The 26199-nt window shown below is 38.1% G+C and overlaps 1 protein-coding gene across 3 annotated transcripts in view; it reads right to left on the bottom strand.

Annotated features, from left to right (window-relative positions):
* The window catches only part of tln2b (talin 2b), a 410959-nt gene that overhangs the window by 176406 nt on the left and 208354 nt on the right, over nt 1-26199 (bottom strand). For all 3 annotated transcript variants that reach the window (XM_062061302.1, XM_062061303.1, XM_062061304.1), the window contains exons 18-21: nt 22722-22889; nt 14599-14893; nt 9041-9207; nt 5182-5310 (exon numbers count right to left, since the gene is read on the bottom strand). In XM_062061302.1, the coding sequence (XP_061917286.1) occupies nt 5182-5310; nt 9041-9207; nt 14599-14893; nt 22722-22889 (759 nt within the window). The remainder of the gene's footprint in view (nt 1-5181; nt 5311-9040; nt 9208-14598; nt 14894-22721; nt 22890-26199) is intronic.

The following is a 26199-nucleotide window of genomic DNA, read 5'->3' as shown; positions in this document are numbered from 1 at the left end:
CATGTCATGCCTGCATTATAGACATTATGTATTGTGTGCCGGTCCTCCTTACTACTTCTTGCATGTCATGCCTGCATTACAGACATTATGTTAGTTAATAGTTAGTTTATTATTTCTTCGGTCAGTGACAAAATAAACAAACTATTAACTAACATAATGTCTGTAATGCAGGCATGACATGCAAGAGGTAGTAAGGAGGACCGGCACACAATACATAATGTCTATAATGCAGGCATGACAAGTAAGAAGTAGTAAGGAGGACCGGCACACAATACATAATGTCTATAATGCAGGCATGACATGCAAGAAGTAGTAAGGAGGACCGGCACACAATACATAATGTCTATAATGCAGGCATGACATGTACATAACTCAGCCTAAACCCTTTCGGTCCGCAATATTTTCAATTTATGAATGTACAACTGTTTGTTTATGTAAAACTGTTTATTTTGTCACTGACCGAAGAAATAATAAACTAACTATTAACTAACATAATGTCTGTAATGCAGGCATGCCAGGTAAGAAGTAGTAAGGAGGACCGGCACACAATACATAATGTCTATAATGCAGGCATGACATGCAAGAAGTAGTAAGGAGGACCGGCACACAATACATAATGTCTATAATGCAGGCATGACATGCAATAAGTAGTAAGGAGGACCGGCACACAATACATAATGTCTATAATGCAGGCATGACATGCAAGAAGTAGTAAGGAGGACCGGCACACAATACATAATGTCTATAATGCAGGCATGACATGTACATAACTCAGCCTAAACCCTTTCGGTCTGCAATATTTTCAATTTATGAATGTATAACTGTTTATGTAAAACTGTTAGTTTATTATTTATTCGGTCAGTGACAAAATAAACAAACAATTTTACATAAACAAACAGTTGTACATTCATAAATTGAAAATATTGCGGACCGAAAGGGTTTAGGCTGAGTTATGTACATGTCATGCCTGCATTATAGACATTATATATTGTGTGCCGGTCCTCCTTACTACTTCTTGCATGTCATGCCTGCATTATAGACATTATGTATTGTGTGCCGGTCCTCCTTACTACTTCTTGCATGTCTTGCCTGCATTATAGACATTATGTATTGTGTGCCGGTCCTCCTTACTACTTATTGCATGTCATGCCTGCATTATAGACATTATGTATTGTGTGCCGGTCCTCCACTGACCGAAGAAATAATAAACTAACTATTAACTAACATAATGTCTGTAATGCAGGCATGCCAGGTAAGAAGTAGTAAGGAGGACCGGCACACAATACATAATGTCTATAATGCAGGCATGACATGCAAGAAGTAGTAAGGAGGACAGGCACACAATACATGTCTATAATGCAGGCATGACATGCAAGAAGTAGTAAGGAGGACCGGCACACAATACATAATGTCTATAATGCAGGCATGACATGCAAGAAGTAGTAAGGAGGACCGGCACACAATACATAATGTCTATAATGCAGGCATGACATGTAAGAAGTAGTAAGGAGGACCGGCACACAATACATAATGTCTATAATGCAGGCATGACATGCAAGAAGTAGTAAGGAGGACCGGCACACAATACATAATGTCTATAATGCAGGCATGACATGCAAGAAGTAGTAAGGAGGACCGGCACACAATACATAATGTCTATAATGCAGGCATGACATGTACATAACTCAGCCTAAACCCTTTCGGTCTGCAATATTTTCAGTTTATGAATGTATAACTGTTTATGTAAAACTGTTAGTTTATTATTTATTCGGTCAGTGACAAAATAAACAAACAATTTTACATAAACAAACAGTTGTACATTCATAAATTGAAAATATTGCGGACCGAAAGGGTTTAGGCTGAGTTATGTACATGTCATGCCTGCATTATAGACATTATATATTGTGTGCCGGTCCTCCTTACTACTTCTTGCATGTCATGCCTGCATTATAGACATTATGTATTGTGTGCCGGTCCTCCTTACTACTTCTTGCATGTCATGCCTGCATTACAGACATTATGTTAGTTAATAGTTAGTTTATTATTTCTTCGGTCAGTGACAAAATAAACAAACTATTAACTAACATAATGTCTGTAATGCAGGCATGACATGCAAGAGGTAGTAAGGAGGACCGGCACACAATACATAATGTCTATAATGCAGGCATGACAAGTAAGAAGTAGTAAGGAGGACCGGCACACAATACATAATGTCTATAATGCAGGCATGACATGTACATAACTCAGCCTAAACCCTTTCGGTCCGCAATATTTTCAATTTATGAATGTACAACTGTTTGTTTATGTAAAACTGTTTATTTTGTCACTGACCGAAGAAATAATAAACTAACTATTAACTAACATAATGTCTGTAATGCAGGCATGCCAGGTAAGAAGTAGTAAGGAGGACCGGCACACAATACATAATGTCTATAATGCAGGCATGACATGCAAGAAGTAGTAAGGAGGACCGGCACACAATACATAATGTCTATAATGCAGGCATGACATGCAATAAGTAGTAAGGAGGACCGGCACACAATACATAATGTCTATAATGCAGGCATGACATGCAAGAAGTAGTAAGGAGGACCGGCACACAATACATAATGTCTATAATGCAGGCATGACATGTACATAACTCAGCCTAAACCCTTTCGGTCTGCAATATTTTCAATTTATGAATGTATAACTGTTTATGTAAAACTGTTAGTTTATTATTTATTCGGTCAGTGACAAAATAAACAAACAATTTTACATAAACAAACAGTTGTACATTCATAAATTGAAAATATTGCGGACCGAAAGGGTTTAGGCTGAGTTATGTACATGTCATGCCTGCATTATAGACATTATATATTGTGTGCCGGTCCTCCTTACTACTTCTTGCATGTCATGCCTGCATTATAGACATTATGTATTGTGTGCCGGTCCTCCTTACTACTTCTTGCATGTCTTGCCTGCATTATAGACATTATGTATTGTGTGCCGGTCCTCCTTACTACTTATTGCATGTCATGCCTGCATTATAGACATTATGTATTGTGTGCCGGTCCTCCACTGACCGAAGAAATAATAAACTAACTATTAACTAACATAATGTCTGTAATGCAGGCATGCCAGGTAAGAAGTAGTAAGGAGGACCGGCACACAATACATAATGTCTATAATGCAGGCATGACATGCAAGAAGTAGTAAGGAGGACAGGCACACAATACATGTCTATAATGCAGGCATGACATGCAAGAAGTAGTAAGGAGGACCGGCACACAATACATAATGTCTATAATGCAGGCATGACATGCAAGAAGTAGTAAGGAGGACCGGCACACAATACATAATGTCTATAATGCAGGCATGACATGTAAGAAGTAGTAAGGAGGACCGGCACACAATACATAATGTCTATAATGCAGGCATGACATGCAAGAAGTAGTAAGGAGGACCGGCACACAATACATAATGTCTATAATGCAGGCATGACATGCAAGAAGTAGTAAGGAGGACCGGCACACAATACATAATGTCTATAATGCAGGCATGACATGTACATAACTCAGCCTAAACCCTTTCGGTCTGCAATATTTTCAGTTTATGAATGTATAACTGTTTATGTAAAACTGTTAGTTTATTATTTATTCGGTCAGTGACAAAATAAACAAACAATTTTACATAAACAAACAGTTGTACATTCATAAATTGAAAATATTGCGGACCGAAAGGGTTTAGGCTGAGTTATGTACATGTCATGCCTGCATTATAGACATTATATATTGTGTGCCGGTCCTCCTTACTACTTCTTGCATGTCATGCCTGCATTATAGACATTATGTATTGTGTGCCGGTCCTCCTTACTACTTCTTGCATGTCATGCCTGCATTACAGACATTATGTTAGTTAATAGTTAGTTTATTATTTCTTCGGTCAGTGACAAAATAAACAAACTATTAACTAACATAATGTCTGTAATGCAGGCATGACATGCAAGAGGTAGTAAGGAGGACCGGCACACAATACATAATGTCTATAATGCAGGCATGACAAGTAAGAAGTAGTAAGGAGGACCGGCACACAATACATAATGTCTATAATGCAGGCATGACATGCAAGAAGTAGTAAGGAGGACCGGCACACAATACATAATGTCTATAATGCAGGCATGACATGTACATAACTCAGCCTAAACCCTTTCGGTCCGCAATATTTTCAATTTATGAATGTACAACTGTTTGTTTATGTAAAACTGTTTATTTTGTCACTGACCGAAGAAATAATAAACTAACTATTAACTAACATAATGTCTGTAATGCAGGCATGCCAGGTAAGAAGTAGTAAGGAGGACCGGCACACAATACATAATGTCTATAATGCAGGCATGACATGCAAGAAGTAGTAAGGAGGACCGGCACACAATACATAATGTCTATAATGCAGGCATGACATGCAATAAGTAGTAAGGAGGACCGGCACACAATACATAATGTCTATAATGCAGGCATGACATGCAAGAAGTAGTAAGGAGGACCGGCACACAATACATAATGTCTATAATGCAGGCATGACATGTACATAACTCAGCCTAAACCCTTTCGGTCTGCAATATTTTCAATTTATGAATGTATAACTGTTTATGTAAAACTGTTAGTTTATTATTTATTCGGTCAGTGACAAAATAAACAAACAATTTTACATAAACAAACAGTTGTACATTCATAAATTGAAAATATTGCGGACCGAAAGGGTTTAGGCTGAGTTATGTACATGTCATGCCTGCATTATAGACATTATATATTGTGTGCCGGTCCTCCTTACTACTTCTTGCATGTCATGCCTGCATTATAGACATTATGTATTGTGTGCCGGTCCTCCTTACTACTTCTTGCATGTCTTGCCTGCATTACAGACATTATGTTAGTTAATAGTTAGTTTATTATTTCTTCGGTCAGTGACAAAATAAACAAACTATTAACTAACATAATGTCTGTAATGCAGGCATGACATGCAAGAAGTAGTAAGGACGACCGGCACACAATACATAATGTCTATAATGCAGGCATGACATGCAAGAAGTAGTAAGGAGGACCGGCACACAATACATAATGTCTATAATGCAGGCATGACATGCAAGAAGTAGTAAGGAGGACCGGCACACAATACAAGGATGCAAACCCGCTGACTCACCTCCAGCCTGCTGACCAGCTTTTTCTTTATTGCATTCTGAGCAGCAGCATTAGTAGCAACACGCAAACCCTCCGCCGCCTCTCTAAGCCTCTGCTGCTGGTCTTCGTTCTCCGGGTAAGCAGCGGCCCCCTAAGGGTGCACAAACACATATTAAAACATAAGTAGTGGCTCAGTATGTGACAAGAAGAATCAAGGTAAACACATCAATGGATGCTTCTCTATTCGCTTTTATGAAGATTCCCTTCTCCCATAACTGCGGCAACGTGGCGATGAAGGAGCTGATTAAAAATGACCCATAAGCAGAGTTTCACTAGCCCGGGTGTCTCACTCTGATAATATCCGGCTCAACGGGGCTAGAAGCTTATTAGCAGCCACTGATGCTGCACGCTTTTATACGGCATGTAAAAAGATGCTGGTAGGCAGAGCGTGTGCAGCTATGCCAAAAACCTGCTGCAAATGAACGAAGGCACTACCGCTACTTGGTTTAACTCTGGCGTCGCATGCCACAATGTCATGAGAGTGACAAAAGAGAAAGCAAACGCTTCGTACTTTTCAGTAGACTGCGCTTATAATGGGAGTTCTGCATTATTTAGATCAGACCTGGGCAAATGAAGGCCCGGGGGCCGCATGCGGCCCGTTTAGCTTTTCAATCTGGCCTGCCGGACATTCCCAAATATTTCTTTTAGATCTTTAAGATGGAAAGTGCCACGAAAGAATTACGTCCGCCACAAATAAAAAAAATAAAAAATAAATTTTTTTTTGTCCTCTCCAGCTTCTCAGGCAAATCATTTAGTTGGTGTAGATGCCCGTATCGGCTGTTCAGATTTACTTTACAAAAGAGAAGTGTAGGATACTTCTCTTGTAGCCTTATTTGTATTTGACCACGACTGTTTTCTGTTTATTTGTTACTGACTGTGGCAGGACACCTCTGCCTCTGTTTCACTTTATGTTGCTGGTAAATAATATGGTTGTAGTTAGGGATGTCCGATAATGGCTTTTTGCCGATATCCGATATTCCGATATTGTCCAACTCTTTAATTACCGATACCGATATCAACCGATACCGATATCAACCGATATATGCAGTTGTGGAATTAACACATTATTATGCCTAATTTGGACAACCAGGTATGGTGAAGATAAGGTACTTTTTAGAAAAATTAGTAAAATAAGATAAATAAATTAAAAACATTTTCTTGAATAAAAAAGAAAGTAAAACAATATAAAAACAGTTACATAGAAACTAGTAATGAATGAAAATTAGTAAAATTAAGTGTTAAAGGTTAGTACTATTAGTGGAGCAGCAGCAGGCACAATCATGTGTGCTTACGGACTGTATCCCTTGCAGACTGTATTGATATATATTGATATATAATGTAGGAAGCAGAATATTAATAACAGAAAGAAACAACCCTTTTGTGTGAATGAGTGTAAATGGGGGAGGGAGGTTTTTTGGGTTGGTGCACTAATTGTAAGTGTATCTTGTGTTTTTTATGTTGATTTAATAAAAAAACCAAAAAAAACCAAACAAAAAAAAAACCGATACCGATAATAAAAAAAAACGATACCCAAAATTTCCGATATTACATTTTAACACATATATCGGCCGATAATATCGGCAGGCCGATATTATCGGACATCTCTAGTTGTAGTAGTAGGCTAAAGTTAAATTATTTAGTATGCACTAATTAAAGGGGCAGAGCTTTATGAGACATTTTAGCTTTTATATTTAATAAGATATATTTTTTGTAAGAACCACAATTAACAAATATGTTTCAGTGAATAACTTATTGTTCAAATCTGTATATAAATATGTACATAAAGTGTTGTAATTATATTGTAAAATGGATGGATGGATGGACGTTTAAAACAAAACTGTTATTATTAATTAGTAAGTATACATTTTTTGAGCCTTTTTTAGAGAAAATCAAATCATTGTAGTAAATTATGCAAATTACTCGATGATGTCATGGTGACCACGTCCATAGCCACGCCCATAGCCACGCGCCCACCGCCACAGGTATCTTGGCAGTTTATGGGAAACACTGCATGATATTTTAGTGACTAGTGTTGTCCTGATACCAATATTATTTCGATACTTTTCTAAATAAAGGGCACCAGAAAAAATTGCATTATTGGCTTTATTTCGAATATGATTTATTAGTATCGCGGTATGATACTAATACCCGTATACCGTACAACCCTACTAGTTACTATGGTAATCTACGTCACAGCAGGTCAGACGAGGCACCAAGCAGTGTAGGTGGGGAGCGTTTCCACAGAGTGTTTCCAGAGCCTGAAATGTGGGTGTCAGGGACAGATGTGGAAGGAGATTTTTACAAGTAAGTTCTGAAACTTAGTGATATATCAGATTGTAGATGTTTTTTTTGTTTTTTTACCCTTCACGTTCATATTCCGCTGTGTTTGTTGCATTTTTGTTGCATTTGGCTTGATTGTAAAACACGTCGATTAAGAGGGGGTGTGACGTTTATATGTTCTCAATATTCAGGGTTTTATCGTTCATAGAAAAAAATAAAATTCCATTCCGTTTTTAAGGCGGTCTGTCATAACATTTTTAGCATTCAATCAGACTTTATTGTGAGGTTTCGTATTAGTTTTCCTAAAAATAGATACACTACCGTTGAAAAGTTTGGGGTCACATTGAAATGTCCTTATTTTTGAAGGAAAAGCACTGTACTTTTCAGTGAATATAACTTTAAACTAGTCTTAACTTTAAAGAAATACACTCCATACATTGCTAATGTGGTAAATGACTATTCTAGCTGCAAATGTCTGCTTTTTGGTGCAATATCTACATAGGTGTATAGAGGCCCATTTCCAGCAACTATCACTCCAGTGTTCTAATGGTACAATGTGTTTGCTCATTGGCTCAGAAGGCTAAATGATGATTAGAAAACCCATGCGCAATCATGTTCACACATCTGAAAACAGTTCAGCTCGTTACAGAAGCTACAAAACTGACCTTCCTTTGAGCAGATTGAGTTTCTGGAGCATCACATTTGTGGGGTCAATTAAACGCTCAAAATGGCCAGAAAAAGAGAACTTTCATCTGAAACTCGACAGTCTATTCTTGTTCTTAGAAATGAAGGCTCAAACACAAAATTGTTTGGGTGACCCCAAACTTTTGAACGGTAGTGTATACCGGCCCCCAGACACATTTTTTTCCTCTAAATTTGTCAATACGTGTATCTTGGGGTTTGTTTTCCCGGAATGCCACGGAAAGTTGGCGCGGGCAAGACGTGAATGTAAGTAGACGTTTTTATTTGAACACTAACAGACTACAAAAAGGAAGCAAACAAAAGGCGCGCATAATGGCGGAGAACAAACTTGACTAATGAAACAAAACTTGCACAAGGGCAGAAACTATGAACAATAAACAAAAACTTACTTGGCATGGAACTATGGTAGCATGAAGACAAAACGAGGTAGCAGGGGTGTCAGAAGAAGCATGGTATGAAAGGATGATGTCACCAGGACGAACAACAGAAACAGACAGGCTTAAATAGCACTGACATGATCAGTGGAAACAGGTGCGTGACTCAAAACGTGAAACAGGTGCGTGACATGACAGGTGAAAACTAATGGGTTGCTATGGTGACAAAACAAACAAAAGTGCACAAAGAGTCCAAAAACAAAACCGAACATGACTAAAACAAAACATGATCACACAGACATGACACAATTTGGCCTCTGAGTTAAAATAATTGCCCAGGCCTGATTTAGATAATCAAGAAAAACAACTTTGGATCTGACAAATGTGGATAATTATGATCGATCGTTCCAACAAAGCACGCCTGAAAGTGTGTTCATGCAAATAATAATGACATCATACTTGTACCTTGGCGGCTTCCACCATGCGAGCGGTGGCATCAGCCAGCAGTTTTGCTGCAGCCAGCAGCTTTTTGGAGTTGTCCACGTCCACTTCTGCCTCGGCGTCGGATCTCATGGCGTTCACCAAGTCCGAGGTGGCTTGTGCGAGGACTCGGGCCTGGCGCACCATCTCACCTAGTCACACAATGGAGAATAAAGGTTCATTTAAGTGCATCGTTAAAATAATCCCCTCAATTTCCCCCCAAAAATGGATTAACTGGCTGGAATATAAAGACAATATAACATACATCCATAAACCTGGATGCATATGCAAAAGTGCAATATATTTATCTGCACAGTAACCTATTTATTTATTTGTATATCAAATAATATTATTTATGTCATTCACGTAAGAGACTAGACGTATAAGATTTCATGGGATTTAGCGATTAGGAGCAGTGTTGGGACTAACGCGTTACTAAGTAACGCGTTACTGTAACGCCGTTAGTTTCGGCGGTAACTAGTAATCTAAAATGTTTTCCCATTTAAAAACTACCTTTTTCCCAAGTTCCCAAACATTCCCAGATTTCCCAGAATACCCGGTTTTCCGGGGACATTATTTTTCCATTTAAAATGAATTGCCCATTTTTTAAAACTTTCACCATTTCAAAATTTTTGAGCCTTTTCAAACCATTCCACCTTCAACATATTGCACTCATCCTGGACTTTCAAACTACCTTCTTCCCAAGTTCTAAAACATTCCCAGATTTCCCAGATTTCCCAGAGTTCCCGGTTTTCCGGGGACATTTTTTCCCATTTAAAATGAATTGGCCATTTTTAAAACTTTCACCATTTCTAAAATTTTCAGCCTTTTCAAACCATTCCACCTTCAACATATTCCACTCATCCTGGACTTTCAAACTACCTTTTTCCCAAGTTCTAAAAAAATTCCCAGATTTCCCAGAATTCCCGGTTTTCCGGGGACATGTTTTCCCATTTAAAATGAATTGGCCATTTTTAAAACTTTCACCATTTCCACATTTTTCAGCCTTTTCAAACCATTCCACCTTCAACATATTCCACTCATCCTGGACTTTTAAACTACCTTTTTCCCAAGTTCTAAAAAATTCCCAGATTTCCCAGAATTCCCGGTTTTCCGGGGACATTTTTTCCCATTTAAAATGAATTGGCCATTTTTAAAACTTTCACCATTTCCACATTTTTCAGCCTTTTCAAACCATTCCACCTTCAACATATTCCACTCATCCTGGACTTTAAAACTACCTTCTTCCCAAGTTCTAAAAAATTCCCAGATTTCCCAGAATTCCCGGTTTTCCGGGGACATTTTTTCCCATTTAAAATGAATTGCCCATTTTTAAAACTTTCACCATTTCCACATTTTTCAGCCTTTTCAAACCATTCCATCTTCAACATATTCCACTCATCCTGGACTTTCAAACTATCTTTTTCCCAAGTTCCCAAACATTCCCAGAATTCCCGGTTTTCCGGGGACATTATTTTTCCATTTAAAATGAATTGGCCATTTTTAAAACTTTCACCATTTCTAAAATTTTGAACCTTTTCAAACCATTCCACCTTCAACATATTCCACTCATCCTGGACTTTCAAACTACCTTCTTCCCAAGTTCTAAAAAATTCCCAGATTTCCGGGGACATTTTTTTCCCATTTAAAATGAATTGGCCATTTTTAAAACTTTCACCATTTCCACATTTTTCAGCCTTTTCAAACCATTCCACCTTCAACATATTCCACTCATCCTAACTAACGGCGTTACAGTAACGCGTTACTTAGTAACGCGTTACTGTAACGCCGTTAGTTTCGGCGGTAACTAGTAATCTAACGCGTTATTTTTTTATATACAGTAACTCAGTTACCGTTACTGCATGATGCGTTACTGCGTTAATTCACGTTATGTTTATGTAGTATCGGCTAGAAACTGAAGATCTGAGTGTGTTTTATTGGAGCGCTCCGGTGGAAAAGAAGAGGCGTGCTTTCCCCCACCCACAGAAAGCACACCTCCCCGCAGGGGAGACGTTCCTCCAGAGCCGTACTTCGGGTCTAACAACCTTCACTTTACCCGGAAGAGGGTCTTTACAGCTGAGGGTGAATGACGAGCCCGGCGGTTTGTTGCAACTTTGTGACTTTATTGCACGCAGCCATCCAGCAAGCTAGAGCACCTACACGCACTCACTGTCGCCACTCCCTCACCTCTCATGCTGTCATATCTTAAAGGGCCACACACACACACACACACACGCTACTCTAATAACTAGAGATGTCCGATAATATCGGCCTGCCGATAATATCGGACGATATATGCGTTAAAATGTAATATCGGAAATTATCGGTATCGTTTTTTTTTATTATCCGTATCGTTTTTTATTTTTATTTTTTAAATTAAATCAACATAAAAAAAACAAGATACACTTACAATTAGTGCACCAACCCAAAAAACCTCCCTCCCCCATTTACACTCATTCACACAAAAGGGTTGTTTCTTTCTGTTATTAATATTCTGCTTCCTACATTATATATCAATATATATCAATACAGTCTGCAAGGGATACAGTCCGTAAGCACACATGATTGTGCGTGCTGCTGGTCCACTAATAGTACTAACCTTTAACAGTTAATTTTACTCATTTTCATTCATTACTAGTTTCTATGTAACTGTTTTTATATTGTTGTACTTTCTTTTTTATTCAAGAAAATGTTTTTAATTTATTTATCTTATTTTACTAATTTTTAAAAAAAGTACCTTATCTTCACCATACCTGGTTGTCCAAATTAGGCATAATAATGTGTTAATTCCACGACTGCATGTATCGGTTGATATCGGTATCGGTTGATATCGGTAATTAAAGAGTTGGACAATATCGGAATATCGGATATCGGCAAAAAGCCATTATCGGACATCCCTACTAAGAACAACTAATAAGACATCATGGCGAAGCCAGAAGTCGAGTTTTTTAACATGGAGACATTCTCAATACTTTTCTTTTGTCGAGCACAAAGAAAATAACATTTTAGTTAAATGTAAGTTGTGTCTTGGATCAAAGATCCTATCTACTTAGAGTTAAAGTTAAAGTGCCATTATGTTGCAGCTATTTAAAATAGTTCTGTCAATTTTTTCTGGCCTGAAATAAATTGGCCCTTTGAAACATATCTTTGTCTTTGTGTGTTGTATGTAGAGTACATTGTTTGTGTGTTGTATGTAGACCACATTGTTTGTGTGTTGTATGTAGACCACATTGTTTGTGTGTTGTATGTAGACCACATTGTTTGTGTGTTGTATGTAGACCACATTGTTTGTGTGTTGTATGTAGACCACATTGTTTGTGTGTTGTATGTAGACCACATTGTTTGTGTGTTGTATGTAGAGCACATTGCTTAGCAGAGTTCAGTGATGCAAATGCAAATAACAGTACTGAAATGAAGGCTAAAAGGGCATTAATGTGAGCCTTAAAAAAAGGGGGGGGGAAAAGAAGTAACTAAATAGTTACTTTTCACAGTAACGCATTACTTTTTGGTGTAAGTAACTGAGTTAGTAACTGAGTTACTTTTGAAATAAAGTAACTAGTAATTGTAACTAGTTACTGGTTTTCAGTAACTAACCCAACACTGATTAGGAGTGACAGATTGTTTGGTAAACGTATAGCATGTTCTATATGTTATAGTTATTTGAATGACTCTTACCATAATATGTTACGTTAACATACCAGTTGGTTATTTATGCCTCATATAACGTACACTTATTCAGCCTGTTGTTCACTATTCTTTAGACATTTTAAATTGCCTTTCAAATGTCTATTCTTGGTGTTGGATTTTATCAAATACATTTCCCCCCAAAATGCGACTTATACTCCAGTGCGACTTATATATTTTTTCCTTCTTTATTATGCATTTTCGGCTGGTGCGACTTATACTCCGGAGCAGGGCCGGCCCGTGGCATAGGCCGTATAGGCAAATGCTAAGGGCGCCGTCCATCAGGGGGCGCCACGCCAGTGCCACAAATGTTGGAGAAAAAAAAAAAAAAAAAAAAAAAAAAAAAAAGTTGGTACTATTATTTCTAAATACAAAAAATAATAACGTTAATTAAAATGCAAAGTAAAGCCTATTTAATAGAAATATTATTTGTTACAACATTACGCCCCCCCCCCCCCCCCCCCCGCATGGTGCGCCCCCTCCCTTCCCGTATCATGACTCTTTTTGGACGTCACCACCAAAAAATCAACACAAGATGTCAAAACGGCCAAAACTGTCAGTGCCCAGGGAAGAAAAAAGAGAAAAGAAGAGGAGAAACGAGAAAAAGACAGAGGTAGCAGGTAGGTAACGTTAGCCTACATGAAATTATTTGTCTGTTACAGAATGTGATAGTAACCTGGCTTTTTAGCATTAAGCTAATGTTACATGATTCGGCAATTGCTAATCAATAAATAGCTAGTTCTGTTTTAACGTCGGGTTAATATTGTGGAGGGGGCTAAATTGTTATGGAAAATAATAATGTAACGTTAGGTAATTACAGTACTCCCACCTTACATTCCTCAGGGACATTTGTATTACATCATTTAAGCAGGTGTTTTTTGTTTACATTGTTATTGCCTTCTGGTTAGCTAATGTTTGCCCTGCAGGTAATAGTCACTTAATTTTCCACCCCTTTATATATTAGGTATAGTTGTAAGCCTAATTGTTAAAGTGCACATCCTTAATGTTAATTAAGCAATATCACATGAGAGGGAATGCTGTTTTTTAATTTGAGCACTGCTGTGATTCGGTTAAAGATAATCATAACATAACATTCTCATATAATACGTTTATTTGCTTTCTTTAAGTAAAAAAAAAGGTCAAAGACAAAGCTATTCGGTTTCTTGTGAGTATATACACTTCACTGCCGATGTGGGGTGGCGCCACCTAAAATCTTTCCTAGGGCGCCAGATTGGTTAGGGCCAGGCCTGCTCCGGAGCGATTTATACTCCGAAAAATACGGTACTTATTTTAAGGTATTTTTGAGTTCATTGAGGTTAGCTAATTTGACTTGTTTTGGATAGTCTCGACAAGCCGAATTTTCTTGTTCTATTGGCAGATTATTTTGCTTAGTTCAAATAAAATACCCCTCATTTTTGTATTTTTTTCTTCTTGTTTTTGAACACTGACTTTTTGCAGTGCAGTCCTATCTTTGTGAGTGCATAGCCATGCGTTGATACTGTGCGTGCATGCATGCGCCTTCAATGCAAACATGTTGTGTCTCCCCACACATGTGCTATAAAAAGCAGTTTCCCAAACACCCACATGCAGCTGGAAATCACTCACCCACTCCTTGGAGACACTCCACATCTCCATGCTTTATAGCCTACATGCACTAGATGGCCTTGGGAAAGAACCCAGAACATGGATTGCTTTGTGGGTATAAATCATTGTTGATTTGTTGATGAACCTTTTTTTTTTTACGATTTCTGTTCTCTAAGATTAAAAGTCTGTCCAATTTCTTCATTTAAAAAAAAAAAAAAGGAATCTTTAGTAGACCTCGTACAATGTTTGAGACCGATTCACTCCCGAGTACCCACCGGCGTCACCCATCGACGTGAAGATGTTTTCCGTGACGTTCATGATGGTGTCGGTGGCCTGGTCGTAGCGCCCGATGGGCTCGCCGCAGCTGGCGTAATGGCGGACGTGCTGCAGGAGGTCGTTGAGGGCCTGGCTCACCACGCCGGCAGCCGCGCCGACCTGCTTCAGCAGCTCGCCATTGTCGCTGGCTGAGCGGCAGGCTTTCACACAGGTCTCCACAGAGCGCTCCACCAACTTTCCAGCCTCCACCAGCTGCTCCTGGCACACTGGCGAGCTGATGGTTGGACTCACCACCTACAACACACACACACACGCACGCACACACACACACACACACACACACACACACACACACACACACACACACACACACACACACACACACACACACACACACACACACTGAGGAATCCAAACATTCACACACACGGTTTTCTACACCAAAATGCATTTATTTATTCTTATTCTTCTTCCTACCTTCCACATTTTTCTTTGGATTCAAACCGTTCCAACTTCAAACTGTTCAGCCTATTCGGGAATTGCGGGCTTTCCCTTGACAAATTCCCCAAATTCCCAGTTTTCTGGGGACATTTTTTTCCCATTTAAAATGAATTGGCCATTTTTAAAACTTTCACCATTTCCAAATTTTTCAGTCTATTTACACCATTCCACCTTCAACATATTGCACTCATCCTGGACTTTCAAACTATCTTTTTTCCCAAGTTCCCAAACATTCCCAGATTTCCCAGAATTCCCGGTTTTCCGGGGACATTATTTTTCCATTTAAAATGAATTGCCCATTTTTAAAACTTTCACCATTTCCACATTTTTCAGCCTTTTCAAACCATTCCACCTTCAACATATTCCACTCATCCTGGACTTTCAAACTACCTTTTTCCCAAGTTCTAAAAAATTCCCAGATTTCCCAGAATTCCCGGTTTTCCGGGGACATTTTTTCCCATTTAAAATGAATTGGCCATTTTTAAAACTTTCACCATTTCCACATTTTTCAGCCTTTTCAAACCATTCCACCTTCAACATATTCCACTCATCCTGGACTTTCAAACTACCTTTTTCCCAAGTTCTAAAAAATTCCCAGATTTCCCAGAATTCCCGGTTTTCCGGGGACATTTTTTCCCATTTAAAATGAATTGGCCATTTTTAAAACTTTCACCATTTCCACATTTTTCAGCCTTTTTAAACCATTCCACCTTCAACATATTCCACTCATCCTGGACTTTCAAACTACTTTTTTCCCAAGTTCCAAAAATTTCCCAGATTTCCCGGGGACATTTTTTTCCCATTTAAAGTGAATTGGCCATTTTTAAAACGTTCACCAATTCCACATTTTTCAGCCTATTCACAGCATTCCACCTTCAACATATTCCACTCATTCTGGACTTTCAAACTACCTTTTTCTCAAGTTCCAAAAATTTCCCAAATTTCCCGGTTTTCCGGGGACATTTTTTCCCATTTAAAATGAATTGGCCATTTTTAAAACTTTCACCATTTCTAAATTTTTCAGCCTTTTCAAACCATTCCACCTTCAACATATTCCACTCATTCTGGACTTTCAAACTATCTTTTTCCCAAGTTCCCAAACATTCCCAGATTTCCCAGAATTCCCGGTTTTCCGGGGACATTATTTCCCATTTAAAATGAATTGGCCATTTTTAAAACTTTCACCATTTCCAAATTTTTCAGCCTATTTACACCATTCCACCTTCAACATATTCCACTCATCCTGGACTTTCAAACTATCTTTTTCCCAAGTTCCCAAACATTCCCAGATTTCCCGGTTTTCCGGGGACACTATTTTTCCATTTAAAATGAATTGCCCATTTTTAAAACTTTCACCATTTCCACATTTTTCAGCCTTTTCAAACCATTCCACCTTCAACATATTCCACTCATCCTGGACTTTCAAACTACCTTTTCCCAAGTTCTAAAAAATTCCCAGATTTCCCAGAATACCCGGTTTTCCGGGGACATTTTCTTTCCATTTAAAATGAATTGGCCATTTTTAAAACTTTCACCATTTCCAAATTTTTCAGCCTTTTCAAACCATTTCACCTTCAACATATTCCACTCATCCTGGACTTTCAAACTATCTTTTTCCCAAGTTCCCAAACATTCCCAGATTTCCCAGAATACCCGGTTTTCCGGGGACATTATTTTTCCATTTAAAATGAATTGCCCATTTTTAAAACTTTCACCATTCCCACATTTTTCAGCCTTTTCAAACCATTCCATCTTCAACATATTCCACTCATCCTGGACTTTCAAACAACCTTATTCCCAAGTTCCAAAAATTTCCCAGATTTCCCGGGGACATTTTTTCCCCATTTAAAATGAATTGGCCATTTTTAAAACTTTCACCAATTCCACATTTTTCAGCCTATTCACACCATTCCGCCTTCAACATATTACACTCATCCTGGACTTTCAAACTACCTTTTTCTCAAGTTCCAAAAATTTCCCATATTTCCCGGTTTTCCGGGGACATTTTTTTCCATTTAAAATGAATTGGCCATTTTTAAAACTTTCACCATTTCTAAATTTTTCAGCCTTTTCAAACCATTTCACCTTCAACATATTCCACTCATCCTGGACTTTCAAACTATCTTTTTCCCAAGTTCCAAAAAATTCCCAGATTTCCCAGAATTCCCAGTTTTCCGGGGACATTTTCTTTCCATTTAAAATGAATTGGCCATTTTTAAAACTTTCACCATTTCCAAATTTTTCAGCCTTTTCCAACCATTTCACCTTCAACATATTCCACTCATCCTGGACTTTCAAACTATCTTTTTCCCAAGTTCCCAAACATTCCCAGATTTCCCAGAATACCCGGTTTTCCGGGGACATTATTTTTCCATTTAAAATGAATTGCCCATTTTTAAAACTTTCACCATTTCCACATTTTTCAGTCTATTCACACCATTCCACCTTCAACATATTCCACTCATCCTGGACTTTCAAACTACCTTTTTGTCAAGTTCCAAAAATTTCCCATATTTCCCGGTTTTCCGGGGACATTTTTTCCCATTTAAAATGAATTAGCCATTTTTAAAACTTTCACCATTTCTAAATGTTTCAGCCTTTTCAAACCATTCCACCTTCAACATATTCCTCTCATCCTGGACTTTCAAACTACCTTTTCCCAAGTTCTAAAAAATTCCCAGATTTCCCAGAATTCCCGGTTTTCCGGGGACATTTTTTCCCATTTAAAATGAATTGGCCATTTTAAAAACTTTCACCATTTCTAAATTTTTCAGCCTTTTCAAACCATTCCACCTTCAACATATTCCACTCATCCTGGACTTTCAAACAACCTTTTTCCCAAGTTCCAAAAATTTCCCAGATTTCCCGGGGACATTTTTTTCCCATTTAAGATGAATTGGCCATTTTTTAAAACTTTCACCATTTCCACATTTTTCAGCCTATTCACACCATTCCACCTTCAACATATTCCACTCATCCTGGACTTTCAAACTACCTTTTTCTCAAGTTCCAAATATTTCCCATATTTCCCGGTTTTCCGGGGACATTTTTTCCCATTTAAAATGAATTGGCCATTTTTAAAACTTTCACCATTTCCAAATTTTTCAGCCTTTTCAAACCATTCCACCTTCAACATATTCCACTCATCCTGGACTTTCAAACTACCTTTTTCTCAAGTTCCAAATATTTCCCATATTTCCCGGTTTTCCGGGGACATTTTTTTCCCATTTAAAATGAATTGGTCATTTTTAAAACTTTCACCATTTCCACATTTTTCAGCCTATTCACACCATTCCACCTTCAACATATTCCACTCATCCTGGACTTTCAAACTACCTTTTTCCCAAGTTGTAAAAAATTTCCAGATTTCCCAGAATTCCCGGTTTTCCGGGGACATTTTTTCCCATTTAAAATGAATTGGCCATTTTTAAAACTTTCACCATTTCCACATTTTTCAGCCTTTTCAAACCATTCCACCTTCAACATATTCCACTCATCCTGGACTTTCAAAAAACCTTTTTCCCAAGTTCCAAAAATTTCCCAGATTTCCCGGGGACATTTTTTTCCCATTTAAAGTGAATTGGCCATTTTTAAAACTTTCACCAATTCCACATTTTTCAGCCTATTCATACCATTCCACCTTCAACATATTCCACTCATTCTGGACTTTCAAACTACCCTTTTCTCAAGTTCCAAAAATTTCCCAAATTTCCCGGTTTTCCGGGGACATTTTTTCCCATTTCAAATGAATTGGCCCTTTTTAAAACTTTCACCATTTCTAAATTTTTCAGCCTTTTCAAACCATTTCACCTTCAACATATTCCACTCATCCTGGACTTTCAAAATATCTTTTTCCCAAGTTCCCAAACATTCCCAGATTTCCCAGAATTCCCGGTTTTCCGGGGACATTATTTTTCCATTTAAAATGAATTGGCCATTTTTTAAAACTTTCACCATTTCCACATTTTTCAGCCTATTTACACCATTCCACCTTCAACATATTCCACTCATCCTGGACTTTCAAACTATCTTTTTCCCAAGTTCCCAAACATTCCCAGATGTTTTAGTGACTGACATTTAAACTACCCTTTTCCCAAGTTCAAAACAATTCCAGGATTTTCCAGAATTCCTAGTTTTCCAAAGCCCCATTCATTCAGTTTTTTAACAATTTCAAAACAAATTCCCGCTTTTCTACAAATTCCCAAATTTTAAAGAAATTCCCATTGGGACTTTTTTTCAAAGTTCCACAATTCCAACAATTTTCATCTGATTCAAACTGTTTCAACTTCAAACTGTTCAGCCTATTCAGGAATCGCAGACTTTTCCTTGACAAGTTCCAAAAATTCAGAGATTTCCCAGAATTCACCATTTTCACATTTTTCAGCCTACTTACACCATTCCACCTTCAACCTATTCCACTCATCCTGGACTTTCAAAATACCTTTTTCCCAAGTTCCAAAAATTTCCTAGAATTCCTGGTTTTCCGGGGACATTTTTTTCCCATTTAAAATGAATTGGCCATTTTTAAAACTTTCACCATTTCTAAATTGTTCAGCCTTTTCAAACCATTCCACCTTCAACATATTCCACTCATCCTGGACTTTCAAACTACCTTTTTCCCAAGTTCCCAAACATTCCCAGATTTCCCAGAATTCCCGGTTTTCCGGGGACATTATTTTTCCATTTAAAATGAATTGCCCATTTTTAAAACTTTCACCATTTCCACATTTTTCAGCCTTTTCAAACCATTCCACCTTCAACATATTCCACTCATCCTGGACTTTTAAACTACCCTTTTCCCAAGTTCAAAATAATTCCAGGATTTTCCAGAATTCCTGGTTTTCCAAAGCCCCGTTTCCTTTCATTCATTCAGTTTTTTTTTTTTTAACAATTTCTAAAAAAATTCCCGCTTTTCTCAAAATTCCCAAATTTTAAAGAAATTCCCATTGGGACATTTTTCAAAGTTCCACAATTCCAACAATTTTCATCTGATTCCAACTGTTTTCAACTTCAAACTGTTCAGCCTGTTCAGGAATTGTGTGCTCTACTTCAACAATTATTAAAAAAATCCCGGATTTCCCCTAATTCCTTTTTTTCCCCATTCAAAATGAATTGTCCATTTTTCAAACTTCCACAATTCCCACATTTTTCAACCTATTCAAACCATTCCAACACCAACACATTCCACTCATCCAACTAACACGTTCCCAAGTTCCAAAACAGATTCCGGTTTTCCTGGAAATTCAAACTCTTCAACATTCAAACCATTCCAACATACAAACTATTCCTACATTCTGTCAGCATTTCAGTTCAACTTCAGCATTGGAGCGTTCACACGCAATTCCTTCAGGAATTGCCTCATCTAGTCGTGAATACTATTGTTAATACTATTACTAATAATTAGTGTAAAATAACACTTTTAAAGAGGCCATAGTATGCAAAACCAACTTTTCCTACCTATTGCTACCTGCAGTTGTGTATTTGAGATATGGAAAAGTCCCTGGAATTTGGACTCAAACCGTGCAGGCACTCCAAATACATTTCTAAAACAACCTTCCTTTCTTTATACTTCCTCCAAATGAGTCGTTTTTCCCAGGGGATTATCTTGTATAATATACATCATAGTCTGACGGTGTTGTCAATAATCTCCTAATAAGCTTCACCATCCTCTTGTTGTGGGGCAGACTGGCTCGTACATGCACATGCATCCTCCGCTGTTGCCATTTCTAATAGACAGTATGCGTTAGAAACTACAAGTACAAACCCGGTTTCCATATGAGTTGGGAAATTGTGTTCGATGTAAATATAAACGGAATACAATGATTTGCAAATCCTTTTCAACCCATATTCAATTGAATATTGAAGTTCATGACTGCAACACGTGCCAAAGTAGTTGGGAAAGGGCATGTTCACCACTGTGTTACATGGCCTTTCCTTTTAACAACACTCAGTAAAGGTTTGGGAACTGAGGAGACACATTTTTGAAGTGGAATTCTTTCCCATTCTTGCTTGATGTATAGCTTAAGTTGTTCAACAGTCCGGGGGTCTCCCTTGTGCTATTTTAGGCTTCATAATGCACCACACATTTTCAATGTCTGGACTACAGGCAGGCCAGTCTAGTACCCGCACTCTTTTACTATGAAGCCACGTTGATGTAACACGTGGCTTGGCATTGTCTTGCTGAAATAAGCAGGGGCGTCCATGGTAACGTTGCTTGGATGGCAACATATGTTGCTCTAAAACCTGTATGTACCTTTCAGCATTAATGGCGCCTTCACAGGTGTGTAAGTTACCCATGTCTTGGGCACTAATACACCCCCATACCATCACACATGCTGGCTTTTACACTTTGCGCCTAGAACAATCCGGATGGTTATTTTCCTCTTTGGTCCGGAGGACACGACGTCCACAGTTTCCAAAAACAATTTGAAATGTGGACTCGTCAGACCACAGAACACTTTTCCACTTTGCATAAGTCCATCTTAGATGAGCTCGGGCCCAGCGAAGCCGACGGCGTTTCTGGGTGTTGTTGATAAACGGTTTTCGCCTTGCATAGGAGAGTTTTAACTTGCACTTACAGATGTAGCGACCAACTGTAGTTACTGACAGCGGGTTTCTGAAGTGTTCCTGAGCCCATGTGGTGATATCCTTTACACACTGATGTGGCTTGTTGATGCAGTACAGCCTGAGGGATGGAAGGTCACGGGCTTAGCTGCTTACGTGCAGTGATTTCTCAGAACCCTTTGATGATATTACAGAGCGTAGATGGCGAAATCCCTAAATTCCTTGCAATAGCTGGTTGATAAAGGTTTTTCTTAAACTGTTCAACAATTTGCTCACGCATTTGTTGACAAAGTGGTGACCCTCGCCCCATCCTTGTTTGTGAATGACTGAGCATTTCATGGAATCTACTTTTATACCCAATCATGGCACCCACCTGTTCCCAATTTGCCTGTTCACCTGTGGGATGTTCCAAATAAGTGTTTGATGAGCATTCCTCAACTTTATCAGTATTTATTGCCACCTTTCCCAACTTCTTTGTCACGTGTTGCTGGCATCAAATTCTAAAGTTAATGATTATTTGCAAAAAAGAAAAAAGTTTATCAGTTTGAACATCAAATATGTTGTCTTTGTAGCATATTCAACTGAATATGGGTTGAAAATGATTTGCAAATCATTGTATTCCGTTTATATTTACATCTAACACAATTTCCCAACTCATATGGAAACGGGGTTTGTAAATAAAACCACCCACAAAACGACGCATTCTGAACAGACGGTGGTTTATGAAGATGATCTTTAAAATATAATCTATGCAAAATGTTGAGCAAAGACCCACCATTACATGTTATGTAGACCACAATGAAGTCTTTTAAATGCAGAAAAACAATTACAATATGACAAAGAGGCACTAACAGTTGATTTCCAGAATAATGCAAACATTAGTTTTTTAATAAAGTCCCATCAAAGCTGTGGTGCTCGGGTTTAAATGGATAAATTGAGGAACCAAAGTTTTTAATTAAAAACGTCCCATTTTGAATAATTAGTCAGTCGGTAATCCTCACAGAGGATGTCCTCTACCTACTTTGGCTGTGCTTTTGAACAGCTTTCAAATCATTACCTTGGTGCAGGCGACCAGCTGGGAGGTGGACAGGGCACACTGAGTGGCGGCCGCTATCACGCGGTTCTGCAATATGGTGTCCTCGGCCACCTGGGCCACGTTCTTGGCCTTCAGAACCAACATCGCAGCTGCATTGGCCACTGCTTTGGCCAGGTTCATCAGGGTGTCCTGCAACACATCGAGCGGTCTTTAGATGAGAAAACTGTCGGGAGAATGACTTACTTCTGACTCAGACTTATATTTATGCTAATAAATGCGGCATAAGAATGAAAAATTAGGGTAGACCAATTTAAAGACAGTAATAAGTGACTGTATGGGAGCAGGGCCGGCCCGTGGCATAGGCCGTATAGGCAAATGCTAAGGGCGCCGTCCATCAGGGGGCGCCACGCCAGTGCCACAACTGTTGGAGGGAAAAAAAAAAAAGAAAAAAAAGTTGGTACTATTATTTCTAAATACAAAAAATAATCCCACGCTAATTAAAATGCAAAGTAAAGCCTATTTAATAGAAATATTATTTGTTACAACATTACGCCCCCCCACCCCCTTCCCGTATCATGACTCTTTTTGGACGTCACCACATAAATAAATCAACACAAGATGTCAAAACGGCCAAAACTGTCAGGTGCCCAGGGAAGAAAAAAGAGAAAAGAAGAGGAGAAACGAGAAAAAGACAGAGGTAGCAGGGAGGTAACGTTAGCCTACATGAAATTATTTGTCTGTTACAGAATGTGATAGTAACCTGGCTTTTTAGCATTAAGCTATTGTTACATGATTCGGCAATTGCTAATCAATAAATAGCTAGTTCTGTTTTAACGTCGGGTTAATATTGTGGAGGGGGCTAAATTGTTATGGAAAATAATAATGTAACGTTAGGTAATTACAGTACTCCCACCTTACATTCCTCAGGGACATTTGTATTAGATCTTTTAAGCAGGTGTTTTTTGTTTACATTGTTATTGCCTTCTGGTTAGCTAATGTTTGCCCTGCAGGTAATAGTCACTTTTCCACCCCTTTATATAGGTATAGTTGTAAGCCTAGTTGTTAAAGTGCACATCATTAATGTTAATTAAGCAATATCACATGAGAGGGAATGCTGTTTTTTAACTTGAGCACTGCTGTGATTCGGTTAAAGATAATCATAACATAACATTCTCATATAATATGTTAATTTGCTTTCTTTAAGTAAAAAAAAAAGGTCAAAGACAAAGCTATTCAGTTTCTTGTGAGTATATACACTTCACTGCCGATGTGGGGGGGCGCCACCTAAAATCTTGCCTAGGGCGCCAGATTGGTTAGGGCCAGGCCTGTATGGGAGTGTATATGTGTGCAATATTAAAATATGGTCAATGCAATGGCTTTTAATACAGTACAACTTTCAAAGTAGAACACCCCCAAAGTTGTCTAGATTGAAGTTCAACCTCTGGCAAAGATATGCCTCCAAAGTGAAATGACAAAAAAAGTACACACACTAATGGTAACGAAAATACACAAATTATTTCACCAAACCAGGGGGTGTCCAAACTACGAGCCGCAGACCATGTGTGGCCCGCCGGCGTATTCAATTTAGTCCGCTAAACATCATGAGATTAAGAAGGAATCTGACCAGAGGGAGATTTAAATTAATTTTAAAAGTAAATTTTTGTGCCAAGCACAGCTATTACTTATATGACCCAACGCAAACAACCTTCCCTAGTCATGGTGCAGAAAAAAAACTAGTTTGAACCAACACAAAATGCCAACAGACATAACACAATTTGTGGATATTATAAAAAAACATCCATGCACCACAAAAAATGTCAGAACTACACCCATTTGAATCCATTACAAAGCATGATGGGGTAAATGCAAAACACTATCTCCACACTTATCCATGTTTGGCACATTTTAGCTGTTTGATATTTTGGATTGATTACAAAACTTGGTTGTCACGGAAGTAAACAAGGCAGGAGTACAACTTTTACATATTTTTAATATCCAATTATTAATTAAATAGCCATTATATTAACATCATATGTACATATATGTCATTTTTTCCCACACATTCATTTATTTGTGGCGGCCCGTCACGAAAGAATTACGTCCGCCACAAATAAATAAAAAAATAAAAAATAAAAAATAATAATAATAATTTTTTTTTTTTTTTTTTTTTGTCCTGTTCAGCTTCTCAGGCAAATCATATAGTTGATGTAGGTGCCCATATAGGCTGTTCAGATTTACTTTACAAAAGAGAAGTGTAGGATACTTCTCTTGTTGCCTTATTTGTATTTGACCACTACTGTTTTCTGTTTATTTGTTACTGACTGTGGCAGGACACCTCTGCCTCTGTTTCACTTTATGTTGCTGGTAAATAATATGGTTGTAGTAGTAGGCTAAAGTTAAATTATTTAGTATGCACTAATTAAAGGGGCAGAGCTTTAAGAGACATTTTAGCTTTTATATTTTATAAGATATATTTTTTGTAAGAACCACAATTAATAAATATATTTCAGTGAATAACTTATTGTTCAAATCTGTATATAAATATATACATAAAGTGTTGTAATTATACTGTAAAATGGATGGATGGATGGACGGACGTTTAAAACAAAACTGTTATTATTAATTAGTAAGTATACATTTTTTGAGCCTTTTTAGAGAAAATCATATCATTGTAGTGAATTATGCAAATTACCCGATGATGTCATGGTGACCACGCCCATAGCCACGCCCCCACCGCCACAGGTATCTTGGCAGTTTATGGGAAACACTGTATGTTTATATATGTCAGAATAATTGTATCTAAGTTATCACAAAACTTTGTGTTGCCATGAGTTCCCGGCGAGAGGACAAAATCTGTCTTTGCTCTTACCAATCAAAAAGCTTATAAAACTCCACTGTGTAGGATGGGAAGCGACATAAAGGTGTCGGTTTCTTTGAGCTATTGTAATCCACAGGAAGATTTTGTCTTGACCCGAGATCTACAAAGCGGAGAGGAAGCAGGCCCCTTTTCTTTGAACTGTTTTGTAACCAAAGGCAACGGGTGTTTACGACCCCCCTTCCTTTAGAAACAGCTGTTGCCATGTAATCAGGGAAAGTCCAAATAAAAGAGGAGACGTGCAATCTTTCGTCGGAGCGTGGTGGAAGACTGCACAAAGAGTACAGCCCAGATGTTTCTCCTCAATGAGCTGAATTGAATTCTGTCTGTTTAATTCCTTGCTTCTTGTCTGTTTAATAGATGTCATCAGTGTTTGAACCTGACAATATAGTGTATAGTTTGGACACCGTTGCACTAAACTATCCTTTTTAATTTCAACAATGTCTTAAAATGCAGTTAGGTGTCAGTCACTCTGCAAAACTACTTCAAAATGTAAGTAGTTTTGCTTTTTTATTATTGACAGTTATGGAAGAGAAAATCTTATTTAAGCCATCACCTATACAAGAATAAAGTTCTCAAAGCGCGCACACAGTCGTATTGTTGATTCGTGTAAAATTTCCATGG

This window comes from Entelurus aequoreus, linkage group LG10, assembly GCF_033978785.1.
Source record: "Entelurus aequoreus isolate RoL-2023_Sb linkage group LG10, RoL_Eaeq_v1.1, whole genome shotgun sequence".
In the NCBI taxonomy this organism is placed as follows: Eukaryota; Metazoa; Chordata; class Actinopteri; order Syngnathiformes; family Syngnathidae; genus Entelurus; species Entelurus aequoreus.
Note: the sequence above shows the minus strand (reverse complement) of the source record. Positions and strands in the feature narration are given on the sequence as shown.